Below are 18676 nucleotides of genomic sequence, written 5' to 3' on the forward strand. Positions count from 1 at the left end.
GTCTTTGGACTGTGAGGGAAACCGGAGCACCCGGAGGAAACCCACGCGGAGAACATGCAAACTCCACACAGAAAGGCCCTCGCCGGCCACGGGGCTCGAACCCGGACCTTCTTGCTGTGAGACGACAGCGCTAACCACTACACCACCGTGCCACCAAAAGAATAAATAAAAAATAAATTTTTAAATATGTTCAGTAACTTAAGTTAAAGCAAAATGAAGTGATTTTATATACAATGATTCCTATATACATATATTGCACCTGAGTTAAGGATACATGGTAAGACAGTGTACCACAGTTATACAGTGGCATTGTACAGCTTGACAGCAACAGGTAGGAATGATTTCCTGTGTCTCTCAGCTGTGCAGTGTGGAAGAATCAGCCGTTTACTGAACGTGCTCCTGTGGCTGATCAGCTCCTCATGTAGAGGATGGGAAGGACAGTCTAAGATTGTTCTTATTTTGGACAGTGTCCTCTTCTCCAACACCACTGTCAGAGAGTCCAGTTCCATGCCTACAACATGGCCGGCCTTCCTGATGATCTTATTGAGTCTGTTAGTGTCCTTCACCCTCAAGCCGCTGCCCCAGCAGACGACAGTGTACAGGATGGCACTGGCCACCACAGACTCCTAGAACATCTGCAGCATCGTTCGGCAGATGTTGAAGGACCTCAGCCATCTCAGAAAATAGAGACGGCTCTGGCCCTTTTTGTATACAGTGTCCATGTTTTTGGACCAGTCCAGTTTATTATCCAAGTACACCCCCAGGTACTTATATTCCTCCACCACGTCCACACTGACCCCTTGGATGTTAACAAGGTTCACCGGAGCCCTGATTCTCTTCAGATCGACCACCAGTTCTTTCATCTTCGTCACGTTGAGCTGTAGGTGGTTCTTCCTGCTCCACGTGACATTAAAATGTAAGCTTGGTTCCTTCTCCATTCACTCATGGGTTAAAAATTGTCCCACAGTCAGCCACTAGAGGACCTCAGAGACTTTTTGGCTTTGAATTCCTGTTATGATGGACATCCACACACATTGTGAATGCCTTGGTGTAATATCTTGAAAAGACCCAATGCCATTCTAATTAAACATCTTGCTAGAAAGACGTGAATATTCTTACTGCCTGAGGAATCCAGGTTGGATCCAGTCAGTATGAAATTATAATGACGAACGAGTGGCTAATAAAATGGCAGTAAGCTTTAGGTTGATGATTTAAAAAAAAATAATAATTATAGCCAGCTTGTTCGAATGCAACATGTGAGTAATGGGCAGAAGGAGGCACTTAGTTGGCTGATGCAAAAGGAAAAAAAAAGAATGACAGGCTTTTGTCCTCGTCCTCTATTCCAGGTGGCTATAGTCTACTGTTCCTATCTACCACCCATCCCATCTTCATTTCATACCACAATCCCAGTTTATAATCCAGACTCTAAAAACAGCATACTGTATCTTCAACGATCATCATGTTTTCTAGGCCGTTCATCGTATCCAGGTTTAGTCATGCCGTGTCTCTCTCTGCCTGTTTGCTGATCACCTGATCTACGGTCTGTCTATGGTTTTTGAATATTATCTGATCCTGCTGGTTTGTTTGCATCGACTTATTTTAATAAAGCCCAAACCTATACTTACATCGTACTGTTTGCATTTCATTCCCGAATCAAGAACATTTGTCTGTTTTGTTTTATTTTTTGGCAAAAATGTCCATAAATTTTGTTGATATTTTTGAAATGAGAATATTTAATTTCACATGACAGCGTGGCTAAACAGATTTGATCATAATGAATGCATTTAGATGATGTAAAGTGAGTGGATTTCCTGGGCCTGGACACTCCCACATGACTATCTCCTCTCAGCGGTCCTAATTTTGTGTAATGGATGTAATGCAATTTGTCTGATTCAATTTACATTCATCTTCATACCCACAGTAATGCTAATAAAAGCATTAGGGCTCCAGTGCTAGCTGTACTACATGGAAGTGATGTCATACTCCGAGACATCCTGAACATTCAGCCCCACTTTTTCCTTCCAGATGATAATTTGAGCTGGTGTAGCAAAGTTTTGGTGCATGATTTAAAGTAATTACAAATGGAAGCATCTCTTCAATCAGATTTATTGCTTATGTTCTTGACAGACAACTATGAAACATTCACCACATGACTGGATTAAGTAAAACTGTCAGGTATAAAGCCTTTACATGATGCTTATAAAAGATATAACAGCTTCTCTTTGGCAAATATTGGCATTATTTTTATATTAATCTAATAAAGTAGCTGACCTATTTTGCAAGGTCATTTGCATATTATTACTACAACCATGGTTACGTAACGGTCAAAGGTGAGAAACGTCTCGAAAGGATTCGTCTGTAAAGATAAAGGTTTTCCTCCACTTCTGATTGAATCGACTAGTCATAAAATGTAACAGAGCAGAGTAGAAGTAAAAGAAATATTTTTTACATATTCAGGCGAGCGTATTTACAGGTGAAAATGAGTCGACATTCAGAGGCTTGCCATGATGTTAAGAGCACCATGCTTAGATAATGGCTCCAGTAAAAATATCTAAATATATGATATAATATATACATACAGACGGGTGAAAAGGTTAAATAAAAATATAATAATAAAAATAAAGTATTTTAGGAAGGTGTTGGGCCATCATGAGCCACCAGAGTAGCTTTAATGTACCTTGGAATAGATTGTACAAGTCTATGGAACTGTATTTAGAGGAAAAAGTTCACGTACACTACCGTTCAAAAGTTTGGGGTCACCCAGACAATTTTGTGTTTTCCATGAAAAGTCACACTTTTATTTACCACCATAAGTTGTAAAATGAATAGAAAATATAGTCAAGACATGTTTCTGGCCATTTTGAGCATTTAATCGACCCCACAAATGTGATGCTCCAGAAACTCGATCTGCTCAAAGGAAGGTCAGTTTTATAGCTTCTCTAAAGAGCTCAACTGTTTTCAGCTGTGCTAACATGATTGTACAAGGGTTTTCTAATCATCCATTAGCCTTCTGAGGCAATGAGCAAACACATTGTACCATTAGAACACTGGAGTGAGAGTTGCTGGAAATGGGCCTCTATACACCTATGGAGATATTGCACCAAAAACCAGACATTTGCAGCTAGAATAGTCATTTACCACATTAGCAATGTATAGAGTGGATTTCTGATTAGTTTAAAGTGATCTTCATTGAAAAGAACAGTGCTTTTCTTTCAAAAATAAGGACATTTCAAAGTGACCCCAAACTTTTGAACGGTAGTGTAATTGGTGTTTGGATGATGGTGGAGGAGATTGCAGGAGATCCAAAATCTCTCATTTGTAATCAGGTGGGGTTGGGATTTACATCATTTTCAGGTGTGTGGAAAGAAACCACACCTATCAGGAGAGATAATGAAATGTTTCGTTATGGGATAAAGATCAGTCAGTTAAAGGAGCGATGCTCAACTTGTCACCCGTCTGTATATACAGTATAATTAAACAGTGAAGAAATAATTCTGCCAAAATATACGAAACATTAGTCAGAAGTATGTCAAATTTCACATCTCATACTGTATATTCCCTTTAAGAGATCATTTCTTTTAGAAACATTTTTGGCGAATAAATGTGATGTACCTAGAGGACATCAATAGATTTAAAGTCTTGAATTTAGATTATAAAAATCTATTCATATGCTCAGCATATTACTTATGGCTAAAACCAACTCTGACATGAAACACAATAATCATACTTGTAGTTTTATATATTACTGTGCAAGAGTCTTAGGTACACGTAAAGAAATGCTGTCGACCAAAAATGACTTCAAAAAAATAATGAAACAAAATGTTTCAACATTACAAAAAGACTATGAACAGTAATCAGTAAGCCATAATAAATGAAACAAAGTCAATATTTGGTGTGAGACGACCCTTTGCTTTAAAAAAAATAGTAGTCTGAGGTCCAATGAGTGCAGTTTTATAAGAAAATGAGCTGCAGGTTTTACTGAGCATCTTACAGAACCAGCCACAGTTCTTCTGGACACTTTGACTGTCACACTCGCTTCATAATTTTGCACCAAAACCCAGAAGCCTTCATTATGTTTTCTTTTTTAATCTGAAAAGTGCTCTCTTATGTAATACGCTGCTCAGATACAAACATATTGTTCTGTAACATTTAATTTTGTGCTGGAAAACGAATGTTTGGAACTCTAAAATATTTTTGTACTGACTCGATAATGTAGAAGTCATAAAATAAAAACCTATAACAAAGTTTGTTTGAAAAAAAAAACAGGGTGCCTAAGACTTTTGCACAGTACTGTATATTAAAAAAAAAAAAAAACAATTATATCAAAGAAACTTCATGTGCAAGCTGTGGATTTTATAAAACTGTTGTAAATAGCTGTATAAAAATAAAATAAAAAAGAGACGTAGCACTGTCAGTAAGACAACAGGTAGAAATACAAAAGCGCAAGATGAACCCAGATGGTGTTAGAGTCTGAATGTAGTGCAAGACATGTTCGGCTCTGTAAGATACAAAAGCGAGAATACGTTCTTCTCCTCATCTGTAAACCGCTTCCAAAGTTTTACTTACAGCTTAATAGCAAAAGGCACAAAACATCATAATATCGACTGCTCGAGAAAAATAAATTCAGCTCTGTGTTTTAATTCTGGAGTTCTGTATCCTGTAGATATACTGTACATTATCCTGATATCAATCTCTATGGATCTTAATGCACGAGGAAAATGTATAGATGGTGTAGAAATATCGAATTACAGTAAATCTCCTGAATAAAAATCCAATTTTCAGTGAAACTATATACAAGTCAATATAATTCACTGGCAAGAAGTGCACATTTTGCATGAAAAGATTCTCTGAGAGAACAGTGCATTTAGTTGCAATTTTTTAAAAAAAATATTGAAGCTTTTATCATAATGAAAATTAGATTTTTTTTAAAAAACACGGTAGCATTTATCAAAAGTAAAAATAAGGACGGTGATTGAGCTACATATTTAATGAGCTAATTCTCTAAAGTATCCCACGTAAACCCGAGGCTGTCTGACTGTCTCAAACAATCTCACTGACTTTCTGCCATGTGTTTGACAGTTTGACATACACTGGTAAATGCACAGCCTTTCAAAAGGAAGCCATTTTTCCACATGTGCAAGGTTTTTTTTTTAAATATGAAATCGGAATCACTTACACTGACAAACAGACCGTATTTCATGAGCGGTCACTGCTGGAATCTGAAACTACAAGGCCTTTAAAAATGTTGCTTTAAAGCTGCTTGTGAAGGTATTTGTTTGCCTGGGCTATGAAGCACAATCTACTTGGCGTCAAAAGGTTCTGAGGTCAAAAACATTTCGAATTGGAGCTAATCCAAGCGACTGCTGCTGATGCTGGTGTCTGCAAACTGATCCATGGAGAAGAAGGCACTACTGCAAGTCCCACACACTTCAGGCACCACGCTTTCCTTTATGTCTGTCCTCGGCCGTGCACTCCTGTCAGATCCTTCCTTATGATCTCATTAACTGAGGAAGAGAAAGAGACGAGATGGCACAATATCCTTATTAATATGAAGAGTAACTGCATTACTTTCAGAACAAATGCATTCATCCAAAGCTCAAGAGGCACACGAGAGTTTTCATCACAAACCCCATCCCATTAAAAATGAAACATACTGAATAACCCCAGCCAGGAAAAACAGTGACTGAAGATGAATGAATGAATGAATGAATGAATGAATGAATGAATCCTTGTTCCTTTTACTGCTTGTAATAATGCAGATGTTTATCTAAAACTGCACTGACCAGAATGAGCCACAAGAGGGAACACACCATCTGACTTTTCCACTGTCTGAGCTCTCAGTGAAGCTCGTTTCCACTTCTTCCATTAACCTCACTAAGAGGGAGGGCATACATGGAAACTTTTACAGCTTGCTAAGAATAGCAGCTAGGTGTATGAGGTGCTTTGCATAAGCCACACAGAGGCGAAGCGAGACTCAGCAGCAAAGAAAGACTCTTCAACTGACTTTTATGATCCAACCCCACTGTCATGAGAGCAACAAGCGGGAAAACTGGGAATGAACTGGAAATTTTCACTCTGACACAAAAAACATTCAGCTGGATTGGGACGTAATAAAGGCCAAAGAAATGTTAGATAAATAAATAAATAAATAAATAGGTAGGTGGGTAGGTAGGTAAGTAAGTAAATAATTATTTACTGATGTAATTATTTACTAAATTAAGTAAGTACAGAAGTGAGGAAGTAGATAGGTAGGTAAGTAAGTAAATAATTACTTACTGATGTAATTATTTACTAAATTAAGTAAGTAAATAAGTGAGCAAGAATCTCATCTCTGTCGAATTTCTTTACTGGTGTCCTTGAACATTACTGTAGTAATAGCCTGTCAGTTTTGTCTCGGCACTTTATAAGAGTCTTAAAGGCTTTCTTTCCTTTTCATTTTGTTTTTTCACTCTGACACAGCTAGGTAAGTAAGTAAATAATTACTTATTGATGTAATTATTTACTAAATTAAATAAGTAAATAAGTGAGCAAGTAGATAGGTAGGTAAGTAAGTAAGTCGGCAGGTAAGTACGTAAGTAAGTAAACAATTAAGTAGATAAGTAAGTAGGTGAGTAAGTAAATTATTTACTGATGTAATAATTTATTTACTTAATGAAGTAAGTACGTAAATAAGTAAGCAGGTAGGTAGGTAGGTAGGTTAATTAATTAATTAATTAATTAAAAGTTATATTATGGGTGGCGGGCGGCACGGTGGTGTAGTGGTTAGCGCTGTCGCCTCACAGCAAGAAGGTCCTGGGTTCGAGCCCTGGGGCCGGCGAGGGCCTTTCTGTGCGGAGTTTGCATGTTCTCCCCGTGTCCGCGTGGGTTTCCTCCGGGTGCTCCGGTTTCCCCCACAGTCCAAAGACATGCAGGTTAGGTTAACTGGTGACTCTAAATTGACCGTAGGTGTGAATGTGAGTGTGAATGGTCAGCCCTGTGATGACCTGGCGACTTGTCCAGGGTGTACACCGCCTTTCGCCCATAGTCAGCTGGGATAGGCTCCAGCTTGCCTGCGACCCTGTAGAACAGGATAAAGCGGCTAGAGATAATGAGATGAGATGAGTTATATTATGACATCATATTTGGACCATTGTAGGTTAAAAAAAAGGAGCTGAAGTTGAGGGGTGGGGTGTTATTCTGAGAAAAATCTCAGAAGCTTAAAAAAACTCGGAAGAATTTCCAAGATTAAAGTCGTACGTTTACGAGGAAAAAAACTCAGATATTCTCCAGGATTACAAATGAATAAATTTGTGATTAAAAATACACTCAAAAATTCACAGACTGAAAAGTCAGAAATTCTCAATTAACAATTCACAAATTTATAAGGAAAAAAAAAAAAATTCCGAGTTTAAAAAGCCAGAAATTTACGAGGGGAAAAAAATTGAAAATAAGTGTTTTTGTCATTTTTTCCTCAGAAGATTACCCCCTGCTTCAGCTAATTTTATTTTTTACTTTATTTATTTATTTTACTTACAATGGCCCTAATATGGCGTCATATAAAACAAACAAACAAATACATTAAAAATCATGGACCCCCTCAATCACCATTTAAAAAAATCAGGTTAATAATTTTTATTTTTCTGTGTGCCACATGTGATTCTTTAAACTACAGCCCGTGTCTCAGAATATGAATATGAACATCACACACGAGAGAGTGAACTGAGGGGGAAAACAAACCTGTACCCTTCTGTATAAAAGTGACAGGAGCTGACAGCGTGAATGAATGATCCCATGATGAAAAGAACTCATCTAGCCTTCTTTTCCATGTATATGACTCTATTACTGAGGTGTAAGACCTAAACCTGAGCCTTGAGGCATGCTGCCACTCTTGTGTTCATGCAGCACCATGCTAACGCCTGTGTTATTAGCGTGGGGTCACAACCCACATCAACAACAGGCTTCATGCTTCACTTCCCTTTTCATGGTGTAAGAAAATAAACTCGTGTGTTGTGAAACATGTACAGGACATTTACGCAAGACAGGCTGAAATGTCAGTTTAATTATTGATACTGAATTTGAATATTTTATGAAAGTTAAACAAGTGGAGCAGCACTGAGAACAGAAGGTAGGGCTGTGGTCTGTTCATGGATGAGCTACGTTTATATTCAGGCCTCTTTTTTTTTTTTACATGATTAATGTTTAATGTTTATCCACGGAGTATTTATGGAGCTCACAAATCAAATGTTTACCATGCTACCAAACAATAGCATCAGACATCAGAAGAGATGAGTGAAAGTGAAAGTGCCTTCTGACAAACTGGATGCCTTGTGGTGAGAGTCGACCTGATGATCTGAATATTGAATCATTTTCTCTTTTTAGCCGTGACCTGCATGAGGTCATCTGCTGTGGGCAGTAAGGCCGAGCCAGATGGTCGAATTCATGTCATAATCATTAGACAAGGAGAAAAAAAAAACTGCAGTAAATGGTGCTGATCTACAGGCTAGGCCAAGTGGTATATAAAATGTGTATTCTCAGAAAAATATAGAACTTCCTAATGGGTTAGTACCTTCATCTGTCCTACATTTAATACATAACCTTCACCTGGAAACATGGACAGTAGTGTATCTGTAAAAAAAGAAAAAATAGATTTAAGCCTCATAATAAAGCTAGTCATAACTTTTAAGAGTAAAGCTTTAAAGCTACACAACATGCATCGTTCTGTCAAAGATACTAAAGATAGAAAAGTTAACCAATTAGATGATACCAGCCTGATATTAGATTACTGAGCTGATTTATTACCGCAGTGTACTGCTACCAAAAAAAAAAAAAACAGAGCAGTATCACACTATATTACATAGACATGAGTGTTTAACTGGGAAATACGCCACTTGTATTTTTCATCCGAGCTCCATCCGGGATAGGGAGAACCAAAACTGTGACATAAATCTCTATATGCCACTCGTGAGGAAATCAATGAATTGTTTTGATAAATTTATATGTCAAAACAATTCACCGTCTATATAATAAAAAGAAAATCACATGTTGGCTTGAAGATATGAAGTTTCTCTTCTTGTGTTGACAAACTTGCATTTTTCATATGAAATACATCGCGGATCTGAGTGACGTATTTCCCAACATTTCACTCGATGTCACGCCCAGTGTTTTCCTGCTGACTAGACACACATTGTCAAAATGGCGAACCGGTTCAAAATTCAAATTCTGTCGATTAACTTGCATATGCTTTTTTGTGGATGTGTCCATATAATACAAAGCAGTGTTTCTCAACCATTAGTGGGCCACGAAGCGCCATCTAGTGGGCTGTGAATTTTTTTTTTTTCCAGTTTGAAGCCAAATACTAAATAGTTCAGGATGGCGTAGTGTCCCAAATCCGGTAGCTGGTTTGACGTACACTTTTCAAGTGGAATAAATACAGTTGTGGGTAAATTAAAAAGAACAAGTCTTTATTATTGTCACATTCCTCCTTTGCATTTAAACCCCACATGCGCATACACAGAGCGTGCGCGCAGTGGGCAGAATAAATGCATTTGTGGGTAAATTATATGGATCTGCGAGCAGGGAGGATTGAGAATCGAACAACTGTGGTTTGTTTACATCAGATACTAAAACTTCTAGCATCCAAGATGCGTACAAAGCCGAGAAATTCCTCCTTACCCGGGCAAAAACAATACAGGATTTATCTTGTAGTGTCCTGATCCCCAGATCTTTAACCCAGCCACATAAAAAAGTTGTACTCCTCTATGCTCTTCCAGGTTTTCATCGGTGTGTCTGTGTAGAACGATGTCTGCAGCACCAGGTAGTCTGAGATGTCGGGGAACTCAACAGATGGATCATTTTCCAGCTCATAATGAATGAATGAATGACTTTCTTTAAACACGATAAGTTGATCAGTAGAGCTGGTGGGGTCGCGCATGTACAGATACAAATAATTACAAATACAAAAATCTAAAAATAAAACACAATCTTAAAAAAAATGTAAATCTATTGATTATCTGTTAATTATCTTCACATTAAGTTAATTAATAGTATGCATAACCATTGTCTTTGCATTTAGTTCCGGCTACAATAGGGTCAAAATTTATTCTACTAATGTCAAATTTAGCTCGTAAATTTTTCTTTCATAGGAAAAATCCTTCTTTGTTAGCGTGTAAGGATCTAATTCCATTGAGTGGTTTCTATATCCACTTCTTTTGAGTGTACTTCTTGGTTTTAATAACTTGCCTATTTGCTGTATACAAACATGACAATAAGTTCTTGTGTTAATCAACCAGAGTCCACTTTTGGATCATTAATCCCTTTTGACTGAGAATGCCCTGCATGCATGGTTTTATGTTTGGCTTCTGGCACATCCATACAGTTTTAAATACAATACCTACAATTAAAAACTGTTTGTTTTTATTGCATTTATTTAATTCCTGGGCTCCTATCTGTAACAGGGAGTGATGTTGCATCCCACAAATACACTTTACAGTAGATTATTAGATTCTAATAGAATAGATGAGCCAAAATAATTGGAGATCTTTTTTAATGGGCCCCGACTCGTTACAAGTATGAATAGGTGGGGCTTAAGAGAAAAGGTTGAACCTCTGATATAAAGAACATTACATGGTGGCGCGAAGATATGAAGTTTATCTTCTCGTGTTGAAAAATATTTTCACCACTCGAAGATAAACTTCAGATCATCGCGCAACCATGTAATATCCTCTATATGAAGTGAAAAGTTTACTGTTATAACAAGATATTTTCACATTATTACAACATACAAACTTATCATGTTATAACATAAAATATTTTATGTTATAACAATGATTTATCATGCTATAACAAGACAAATACTATTGGGATAAGTTTATATGTCATAATAACATGAAAATATATGTTATAACGATCAATTTTTCAGGATATAACCTGATACTGAGCTGTTGTTCTTTTTCTGGCAGAGCAGCAGTACACTTCTGTATATTTATACCCTTACATTTGTACAGATCTTTCATTTATTGTGTATATATTGGTGTAAAACTCCCATACAGCCAGTGGCAGTGCATCCACTGTATGGCCAAAAGTTTACAGACACCTGACTATCACATCCATAATGCAGCCCGTTCCAGATTCCGTTCTCCTTTTTGCTGTAATAATAACCTCCACTCTTCTCAGAAGGCACTTGAATGAAAAGTATTAAAGACAATAGGAGGTTAATTCCTAGGCTTTTATATTTCTCCAGATTATCCCCAAGTATTCATCTTATTATGAGCCTTGATTTTAAATCTGATTGACCTTGTACAAACACAAATGTCTGGCCAGAGGTGCATAAATACCGTAAGAAGAAGAATGCAAATCAGTCATGAAGAGAGGTCCTGAGATCAAAAGGAGGTACAGTTTACCCAAGACCGCAAGCGCTAGCAGTGAGACCACCAAGAAACTACTCCGCGTCAATCTCATGGAGGCCAGAATGCAGCGCTACAAGGAGAAACCACTGCACAGTCAGTTCTTTACCAGCCTGAACAGGCCATACATCAACAAAGAGCAGACGCACGCGTGGTTCCGAAGTGCAGGACTCAAGGGTGAAACCGAGAGCCTCATCACAGCTGCACAAGATCAGGCCTTGAACACCCGTCACCACCAGAAATATGTAATGGGCATGGAGCTCAACAGCAAGTGCCGTCTGTGTGGTGAAGCTGAGGAGACCGTTAGCCACATAGTGTCCAAATGCCAGGTACTGGCCCCAAAAGAGTATCTCAAGCGACACAACAGGGTTGGTACCTATGTGCATTGGGCACTGTGCCGGCAACTGGGTGTCCTGTGGCGGACAGTTGGTATTAACACAAGCCAGATGCAGTCATCGATAACAGAGATTGTGTGGTCATGTGGGATAAGACGGTGCCCACAGACCAAACCATAGCTGCCAACAGGCCGGACATCGTGTTCCAGGATAAAAAGAACAAAACATGCGTGTTCATCGACGTGGCCATCCTGGAAGACAACAACATACTGAGTAGGGAGGCTGAGAAGATCATCAAGTACAAAGACCTCGAGATCGAGGTGCAACACATGTGGAACATAAAGACACGAGTGGTCCCAATAGTAGTAGGTGCGCTGGGGACCATCAAGACCGGGTTCCAAGACCAGCTGGATGAGTGCGAAGGAGATCCAGAAGATTGTACTCCTCGGGATGGCACGCATCCTTCGTCGAATCCTCAGCTGAATACCTATCTGATCAAAAAGTCTGAGAGGTCTGGTTGACCTCTGGCCTCTGAACCAGCGTGCTGTGCCCCAGTACGCTGAGAGGAGGGTGGATAATAATAATAATAATAATAATAGGTGGCACAGTGGTGTAGTGGTTAGCGCTGTCGCCTCACAGCAAGAAGGTCCGGGTTCGAGCCCCGTGGCCAGCGAGGGCCTTTCTGTGCGGAGTTTGCATGTTCTCCCCGTGTCCGCGTGGGTTTCCTCCGGGTGCTCCGGTTTCCCCCACAGTCCAAAGACATGCAGGTTAGGTTAACTGGTGACTCTAAATTGACCGTAGGTGTGAATGTGAGTGTGAATGGTTGTCTGTGTCTATGTGTCAGCCCTGTGATGACCTGGCGACTTGTCCAGGGTGTACCCCGCCTTTCGCCCGTAGTCAGCTGGGATAGGCTCCAGCTTGCCTGCGACCCTGTAGAACAGGATAAAGCGGCTACAGAAGATGAGATAATAATAATAATAATAATAATGTTTTCTTTACTAAGTAAAGGTAAAGAGCGAGATGGATCATAGGTACAGACTCAGTCTACTATGTATGTCGTAAAAGGAGAAGAAAAAAGACTTTTGGTTTGTCTAAAAGCAAAAATGAGTAAAACAGACTGTGTGTGTGTGTGTGTGTGTGTGTGTGTGTGCGCGCGCGCGTGTGTGTAACATGGGGAACCTGAACAACGCTAAACAGAAAAGAAAGCCACAGAGAAGTGACAGAAACAAACAGGAAGAAACTAAACCACAAGTCTGGCCATTAGACTTTGTTTCTCAAAAAGCTGTCCTGGAGACCAAGCAGAGAAACTGAAGACACCCAGTGGGACTGTGTTTTTCTTCTGTAGCCACCTTGACCATGTCCGGTTTAATAATAGTGTAGCACAATAAAGGAAAGGAAGCAGGCTTTTGGTCTTGACATTACAGAGAAGCAGACTTGCAGGAATGCAGTTTATTAGCAGTATCTGTGTAAGTAGAATAATTTTATTTAGTTTGACAAACACAATGATTGCTTCTTTTTTTTTTCTTCTTCAGTGATAATGTTAATTAATTTTTTCCACCTAATTCAAGAAGACAAAAAAAAAAAAACGTAAATGTGTGTGACAGCCTGGGAAAACCCTTCACATGGTGAAACTTCTCTATGTATTCTGAAGATTCTGAAAATTACACACTGAACTGAAATACGGTATTCTTCACTTTTGCACATTTCTTAACCACAGTTCAAGTTCAAGCATTGTAAAGTGTGATTAGTGAAAGGAAGGAGCACTTTAAACTGCACTTAAAGGTGCATCACCAATTACGATTGGTGATTAATAACATGAGGAAATCTTACGTAGTTAGCGAGGTTTCAGACATCTTCAGGCAAACTGCCTGCTTGGAAGTCCATACTTTGGTGAAATATGTTTAATCTTTCTTAAAACTGATGCTTTTTGTCGTTTTTTTACTTTTTAACCACAGTGACATATGACTGGTTTTCCCCGACTGCCCACATACTATATGATAAGGGTATTATGCGTATAGATGCTGACTTTCTGTTTTGTGTTTTATTCCAAAGTTGAGTGTGTGTTTGTGTGTTATCTGTCCCAACACTTAATGAGAAAATGTTCAGTTTTTTCCTCCGAGATAATAAAGATAAACAAAATGGGAGAATCTTTATCTGGTTTGTAGGGGTAGGCATTAAAAATCAGATGCTTCCATAACAAGCTCCATATCTGTGGACTCGTATGTATGTATGTATGTATGTATGTATGTATGTATGTATGTATGTATGTATGTATGTATGTAACTAAATAATACATTTTGTACATGTGGTGATTTGTGTTTCTAGAATGCTCCTTAACTGAGACACCACTTGGTGTTCTCTTGGTGTTTCTCATCAAGAAAGTTTTCTCTACATTAAATTTGACTTATATACAACCCTAAACCCAGTTTGTGAAGGATGCTAATGACTCGCAACTAATGCGCACCCCTTACGTGCTCTATCTAAATTACCCCATTCTCAATCTGGAGTAACTTCACCTCTCTTTTCCTTCAGGGTTAGATTTCAGTCCTGAAAGCCTTACAAACTTGAAGGAGAAAAAAAAGCAAGACCTTTTTATTTCCCTCACTAAAAAGCACCTACTACATATATATATATATACTGTATATATATTTCCCATTCATTAACATTTCAGATACGCCTTGTTTAATAGCTAGCTATAAAGAAAATGAAAAAGATTTGCGATGTATGCTGGATATCTCAGTAAATCTCTTTACACAGATGCTCATCTTCGTTGCTCAAAGTGAAATATGAATCCCCACAGTTTCTGCAGAAAGTTTCATATTAGAGGCAACCACAGAAGCCCTCATGCCCCTCAGCAAAGCCGCGAACAAATTGAAAGATGAGAAAGACGTCCTGGATGACTCATATGAAAAGTGAGTTTGTGTGAAGGCTTTGGAGGACATCAAACACTGAAATGTTTGTAGGTGGAACCAATACCTTGACACCTCTGCACTAGCAGACAGGGGACTTTTTTCAATTCTCGTCCTTCCTGTCCCTTGAGACCCAGACCCCTCCCATGCAGTAACTGCTACTCTGTATATAGAGGGCAGTGTGAAGGTGAATGTCTATTTAGAAAATACTCAGCGTCTACAGACCACCTTTAAAATGCATTGTGTCTAAGTGACAAGGGAATCCCTCAAATAGTGGCTCATGCCTCGTTGTGTCCTGAAGAAAAATTCAAACAACGCTACGAGATCCTCTTGGACACTTGCTTGGTTCCCTGGCCACCACTTCATAATAAAAACAGCGAAAATTTGGAATGAACTTCTCATAGTAACTACCCGTTAATGTAGCAACAGGAGCTCTGTTGCCATTCACTAAGGGAAATACTATTTGGCTATTCTATCTGGAGTTCTCTTTTTCCTCACTGACTTCATAGTTTCCATCTGTGCCTTTTCCTGAAGAGTTTGAAACAATCACTATCTTACTGACTTCGCTGGCTTTCTGGAAGAGCGCAGCAGCTGCAAATAGGAATTCTGCATGCCATATTGGCAGGAACATGGTAAGTGGAAAAAATTTTCTCGTGGGTTCCCCCTGCAGAACTGAGGGGTGTAAGTCCAAGGGGAAGCCCTGGCCAAGTATAACAAACAAAGAGGCTTTCCTCAGCTCCGCCAGGCAGCCGATTCCACTGCTCGACAATGGTTGCCATAGATCTTGTTTTGCACATCATAACAGCATCAACATATCTAAGAACTCCTCAGCTGTTTGGGGTTTTCTTTTTGTTTGTTCTTTTGGGATACCCAAGTTTGAAAAAGTGCCCATTCTTTAATCTAAAGCACTACAAAATGCCCAGTACAATAACAGCATGTCAGAAAAGTTGGCTTTAGATTAACTTTCCATATCTTTCGCAGAAACCAACACAGATTTTTGTGGTTTAGTGTTCCCTAAAATAATGACAGATCAACCGAGCTTTCACAGAAGTGAAATGGAGAGAAGTCATGTACAAGAAATGATATGTATATGTACTTTAAATGTATATTAATGAAGGCTAATCTGGAACTGATTACCAACGGAGTCTATTGGGCATGTACCATTATGTTAGGTCACACAAAGCACCAATTAACATGAGCGAGTTAACGGACGATAAAATAAATGAAGAAATAAATAAATGAAAAGTCACCGAATCTGAAATAAATGTGTAAATGTTATTGGTGTGTGAGTCTGAATTTGTAACCAGTGAGCAGTCAGTTCTGTTCTGTATTCAACTGGTTTCTCTTCCTAAACGTGTCGATTAAAAAACAAACTCCGAACCAAAGTAGACTCGCCCTGCTGTCACTTCTGGCTATTGAATAGCAGCTTGTTAATGAGAAATTTTGTGGATGATTTTGTGAAGACAAAATAACAAAAGTAGACTCATAACGGATGCTTAGTTTCCTTCCCAAGAGCCCAGGACTAATCTGTTCCTGGGGTTAATGGATACTTCATCCTAGATTGTGTGCTTGAGACAAATACACGTGTGCATCAAGATCAGAAATGAATTGCAAAGAATAGACACTCCAGTGGAGAAAAGGCAGACTTGACATGCATGTTTCACTGCTGAAATGTTCTGTCAGCAGTCAAGTGTTGATCTTCATGCCAGCACTGAATACCACAGAATGAACTCTCTCAAACCAAGATACGTGACAAACAGACTCACCATCATCCAGGTAGGCCTGGTCCAGGTTCTCCTGCTTGACAGTGACTCGTCCAGGAAGAGAAGCTCTCTGTTCCTCAGCAGAGGAACATCTTTGTGGATGGACTTGCCCAGGAGGGGACCTGTCCTTTGGAAGCCTGTGTGTATAAGGCTGTTGCTGAATGACGGTGGGGTAATGTTGAGTTTGGGGGGCTTGTGCTGCAGCAGGAGAACGTGAAGCCACTGATGTCTGAGTTCCTTGCGGACTGTAGCCCTCACAGTAAAGGTTCTGATGTTCTTGCGCTGGTGGTGTAATATTTTCCCCCCCTCTTAACAAGTGATGGTTGGTAGGGGAAAACTGGATGACAGGATGCTGACCAATCAAGTGAGAGGACTTGACTGGGGAACCAGCATGGACCAGAACAGAACGATGGGCTTCTGGCACCATGACTCCTGTTTGGATGTATAAGCTGGACCCTATGTTCTTCTCAGCACGAGGATACACAATATGCTGCTGAAAGCAGGGATCTGAAGGAGAGATTCCTGAATGATTCTGGTGACAGGAACCCATGTTGGGGAGTAAGCCATTATCCGAGCTGAGGACTGAACGGGGGTTGTGATGGTAATAGGAATGTGGGGAAACACCCAAGGACTGGGACATCATATATCCAATTTGTCCAGATTCATATTCATCCAGTGGTTCTGTTTTGATGGAAGAAACTGTGGAATATACAATACAAAAGCGTTTTGTTTTTTGTTTTTTTTACTTAATAGATGTCCTGTCATAGATATCACAAGTACACTGCCAATAACTACCTGAAATCTACACGGATCATTGTGTAGCAGGTAGATTTAGCAAATACATCGAACTAGCCTTCAGATTTGGTGCAGTGGTTAGGAATTAAAAATACTTGACTTGAGCAGAGTACCTGGCAGAGGTGTATACGTGAAGTGCTGAGGCTGACTGCGTTTTCGCTTCCCATTGACCACATAGAAGTTCACCTTAGCAGGATGGCAGATGGTTGGGTCTCTATAAGGAGGCACTTCAATAAACAGCATGCTCTGAGAAAGAGAGAAGTTTTTGGCATTAGTGATTCATGTAGACAGTCTTCACTGATTTTGGCAGGGTTATGCCTTGAGTATCTTCAAGGCAGATGAGTCAATGTAAAATATTGTAGGAATCTTGGTAAAAACAGAAATAAAAATACAAAGTGTCATAGTATGAAGCCCATTGTTGCAATGACAAATTTTTTGACCAACTTTCACTATTTAAAACTTCCCAGAATTTGCACAATGATCTCTTTATTGACTCAACGACTCTTGTGACTTTTTGAAATAATCAAATATAAAGCAAAACATTAACTAAGGGACAGGCATCAGTCAGTTGAGAGGTGTTAGATGTCATGTTGGCATTCACTGTACTTACTGTCTGGCTTTTGTCTTTGTCAACTGTGGCTTCCAACTCCCAAATTTGCTGTCCATCTAGAAATGGAATAAAGAGAAAGGAAACAAGGGTTTGATTAAAGTTCATTTCAGAAAGATCAATCCACCACAGATGGAGATACAGGAAGGAAAAACAACAAATGAAAGAGGAAAAAACCCAACATGCTAAAGTGTGGACAGCACTACCGCCTCCCAGCAAGAAGGTTCTGGGTTCAAGCCCAGTGGCCAACGGGGGCCTTTCTGCATGGAGTTTGCATGTTCTCCCTGTGTCTGCATGGGTTTCCCCCAAAGACATGCAGGTAGGGTGGCTCTAAATTGACTGTAGGTGCGAATGGTTGTTTGTCTCTATGTGTCAGCCCTGCAATGATTTGGTGACTTGTCCAGGGTGTACCCTGCCTCTCGCCCATAGTCAGTTGGGACAGGCTCCAGCTTGCCCGTGACCCTGCACAGGATAAGCGGTTAGAGATAATGGATGGATGTTAAAGTGTATTAGTTAGCCACCAGAACAGGGTCTTAGCCACAGGCGCAGATAGATGGTGGGACGGGTGGGATTCATCCCACCCAGATTTAAATTCACCTTGTTCGGTCTCCCCCACTTATAGGGAGGAAAAAACGTCCATGCTGTCTTTCTTTGCATAAGGCAAACCTCACGGAAAAATCAAAAGACTAATTACCATTCGGTTTATTGAGGTGCACAGCAGTACATACATAGTTGCAACAACTCACATAAAACAAAACAAAGACTGATATTCGGTTGGTTGAGCTGCGCAGACTGCACAGGTTGCGAGCTCGAGCTTGGTTGCTATGGTTACCCACAACAAGTTTGACAGGCATATCGGGGACAGCTCCTAGTTCAGGACCCCAAC

The 18676-nt window shown here is 39.6% G+C and overlaps 2 protein-coding genes across 5 annotated transcripts in view; both read right to left on the minus strand.

The window, feature by feature from the left end:
- The window catches only part of src (v-src avian sarcoma (Schmidt-Ruppin A-2) viral oncogene homolog), a 409402-nt gene that overhangs the window by 276733 nt on the left and 113993 nt on the right, over positions 1-18676 (minus strand). The window lies entirely within an intron of this gene.
- Positions 2091-18676, minus strand: part of nfatc2a (nuclear factor of activated T cells 2a) — a 46928-nt gene continuing 30342 nt past the window's right edge. The window contains exons 7-11 of one of the 4 annotated variants that reach the window (XM_060937367.1): positions 17794-17849; positions 17297-17429; positions 16392-17087; positions 8546-8604; positions 2091-5504 (exon numbers count right to left, since the gene is read on the minus strand). In XM_060937367.1, coding sequence (XP_060793350.1) covers positions 5490-5504; positions 8546-8604; positions 16392-17087; positions 17297-17429; positions 17794-17849 — 959 coding nt within the window. In that variant the 3' untranslated portion in view covers positions 2091-5489. The remainder of the gene's footprint in view (positions 5505-8545; positions 8605-16391; positions 17088-17296; positions 17430-17793; positions 17850-18676) is intronic. The other 3 variants (XM_060937369.1, XM_060937368.1, XM_060937370.1) reach the window with 3 other exon arrangements.

This window comes from Neoarius graeffei, chromosome 13 (assembly GCF_027579695.1).
Source record: "Neoarius graeffei isolate fNeoGra1 chromosome 13, fNeoGra1.pri, whole genome shotgun sequence".
NCBI lineage: Eukaryota > Metazoa > Chordata > Actinopteri > Siluriformes > Ariidae > Neoarius > Neoarius graeffei.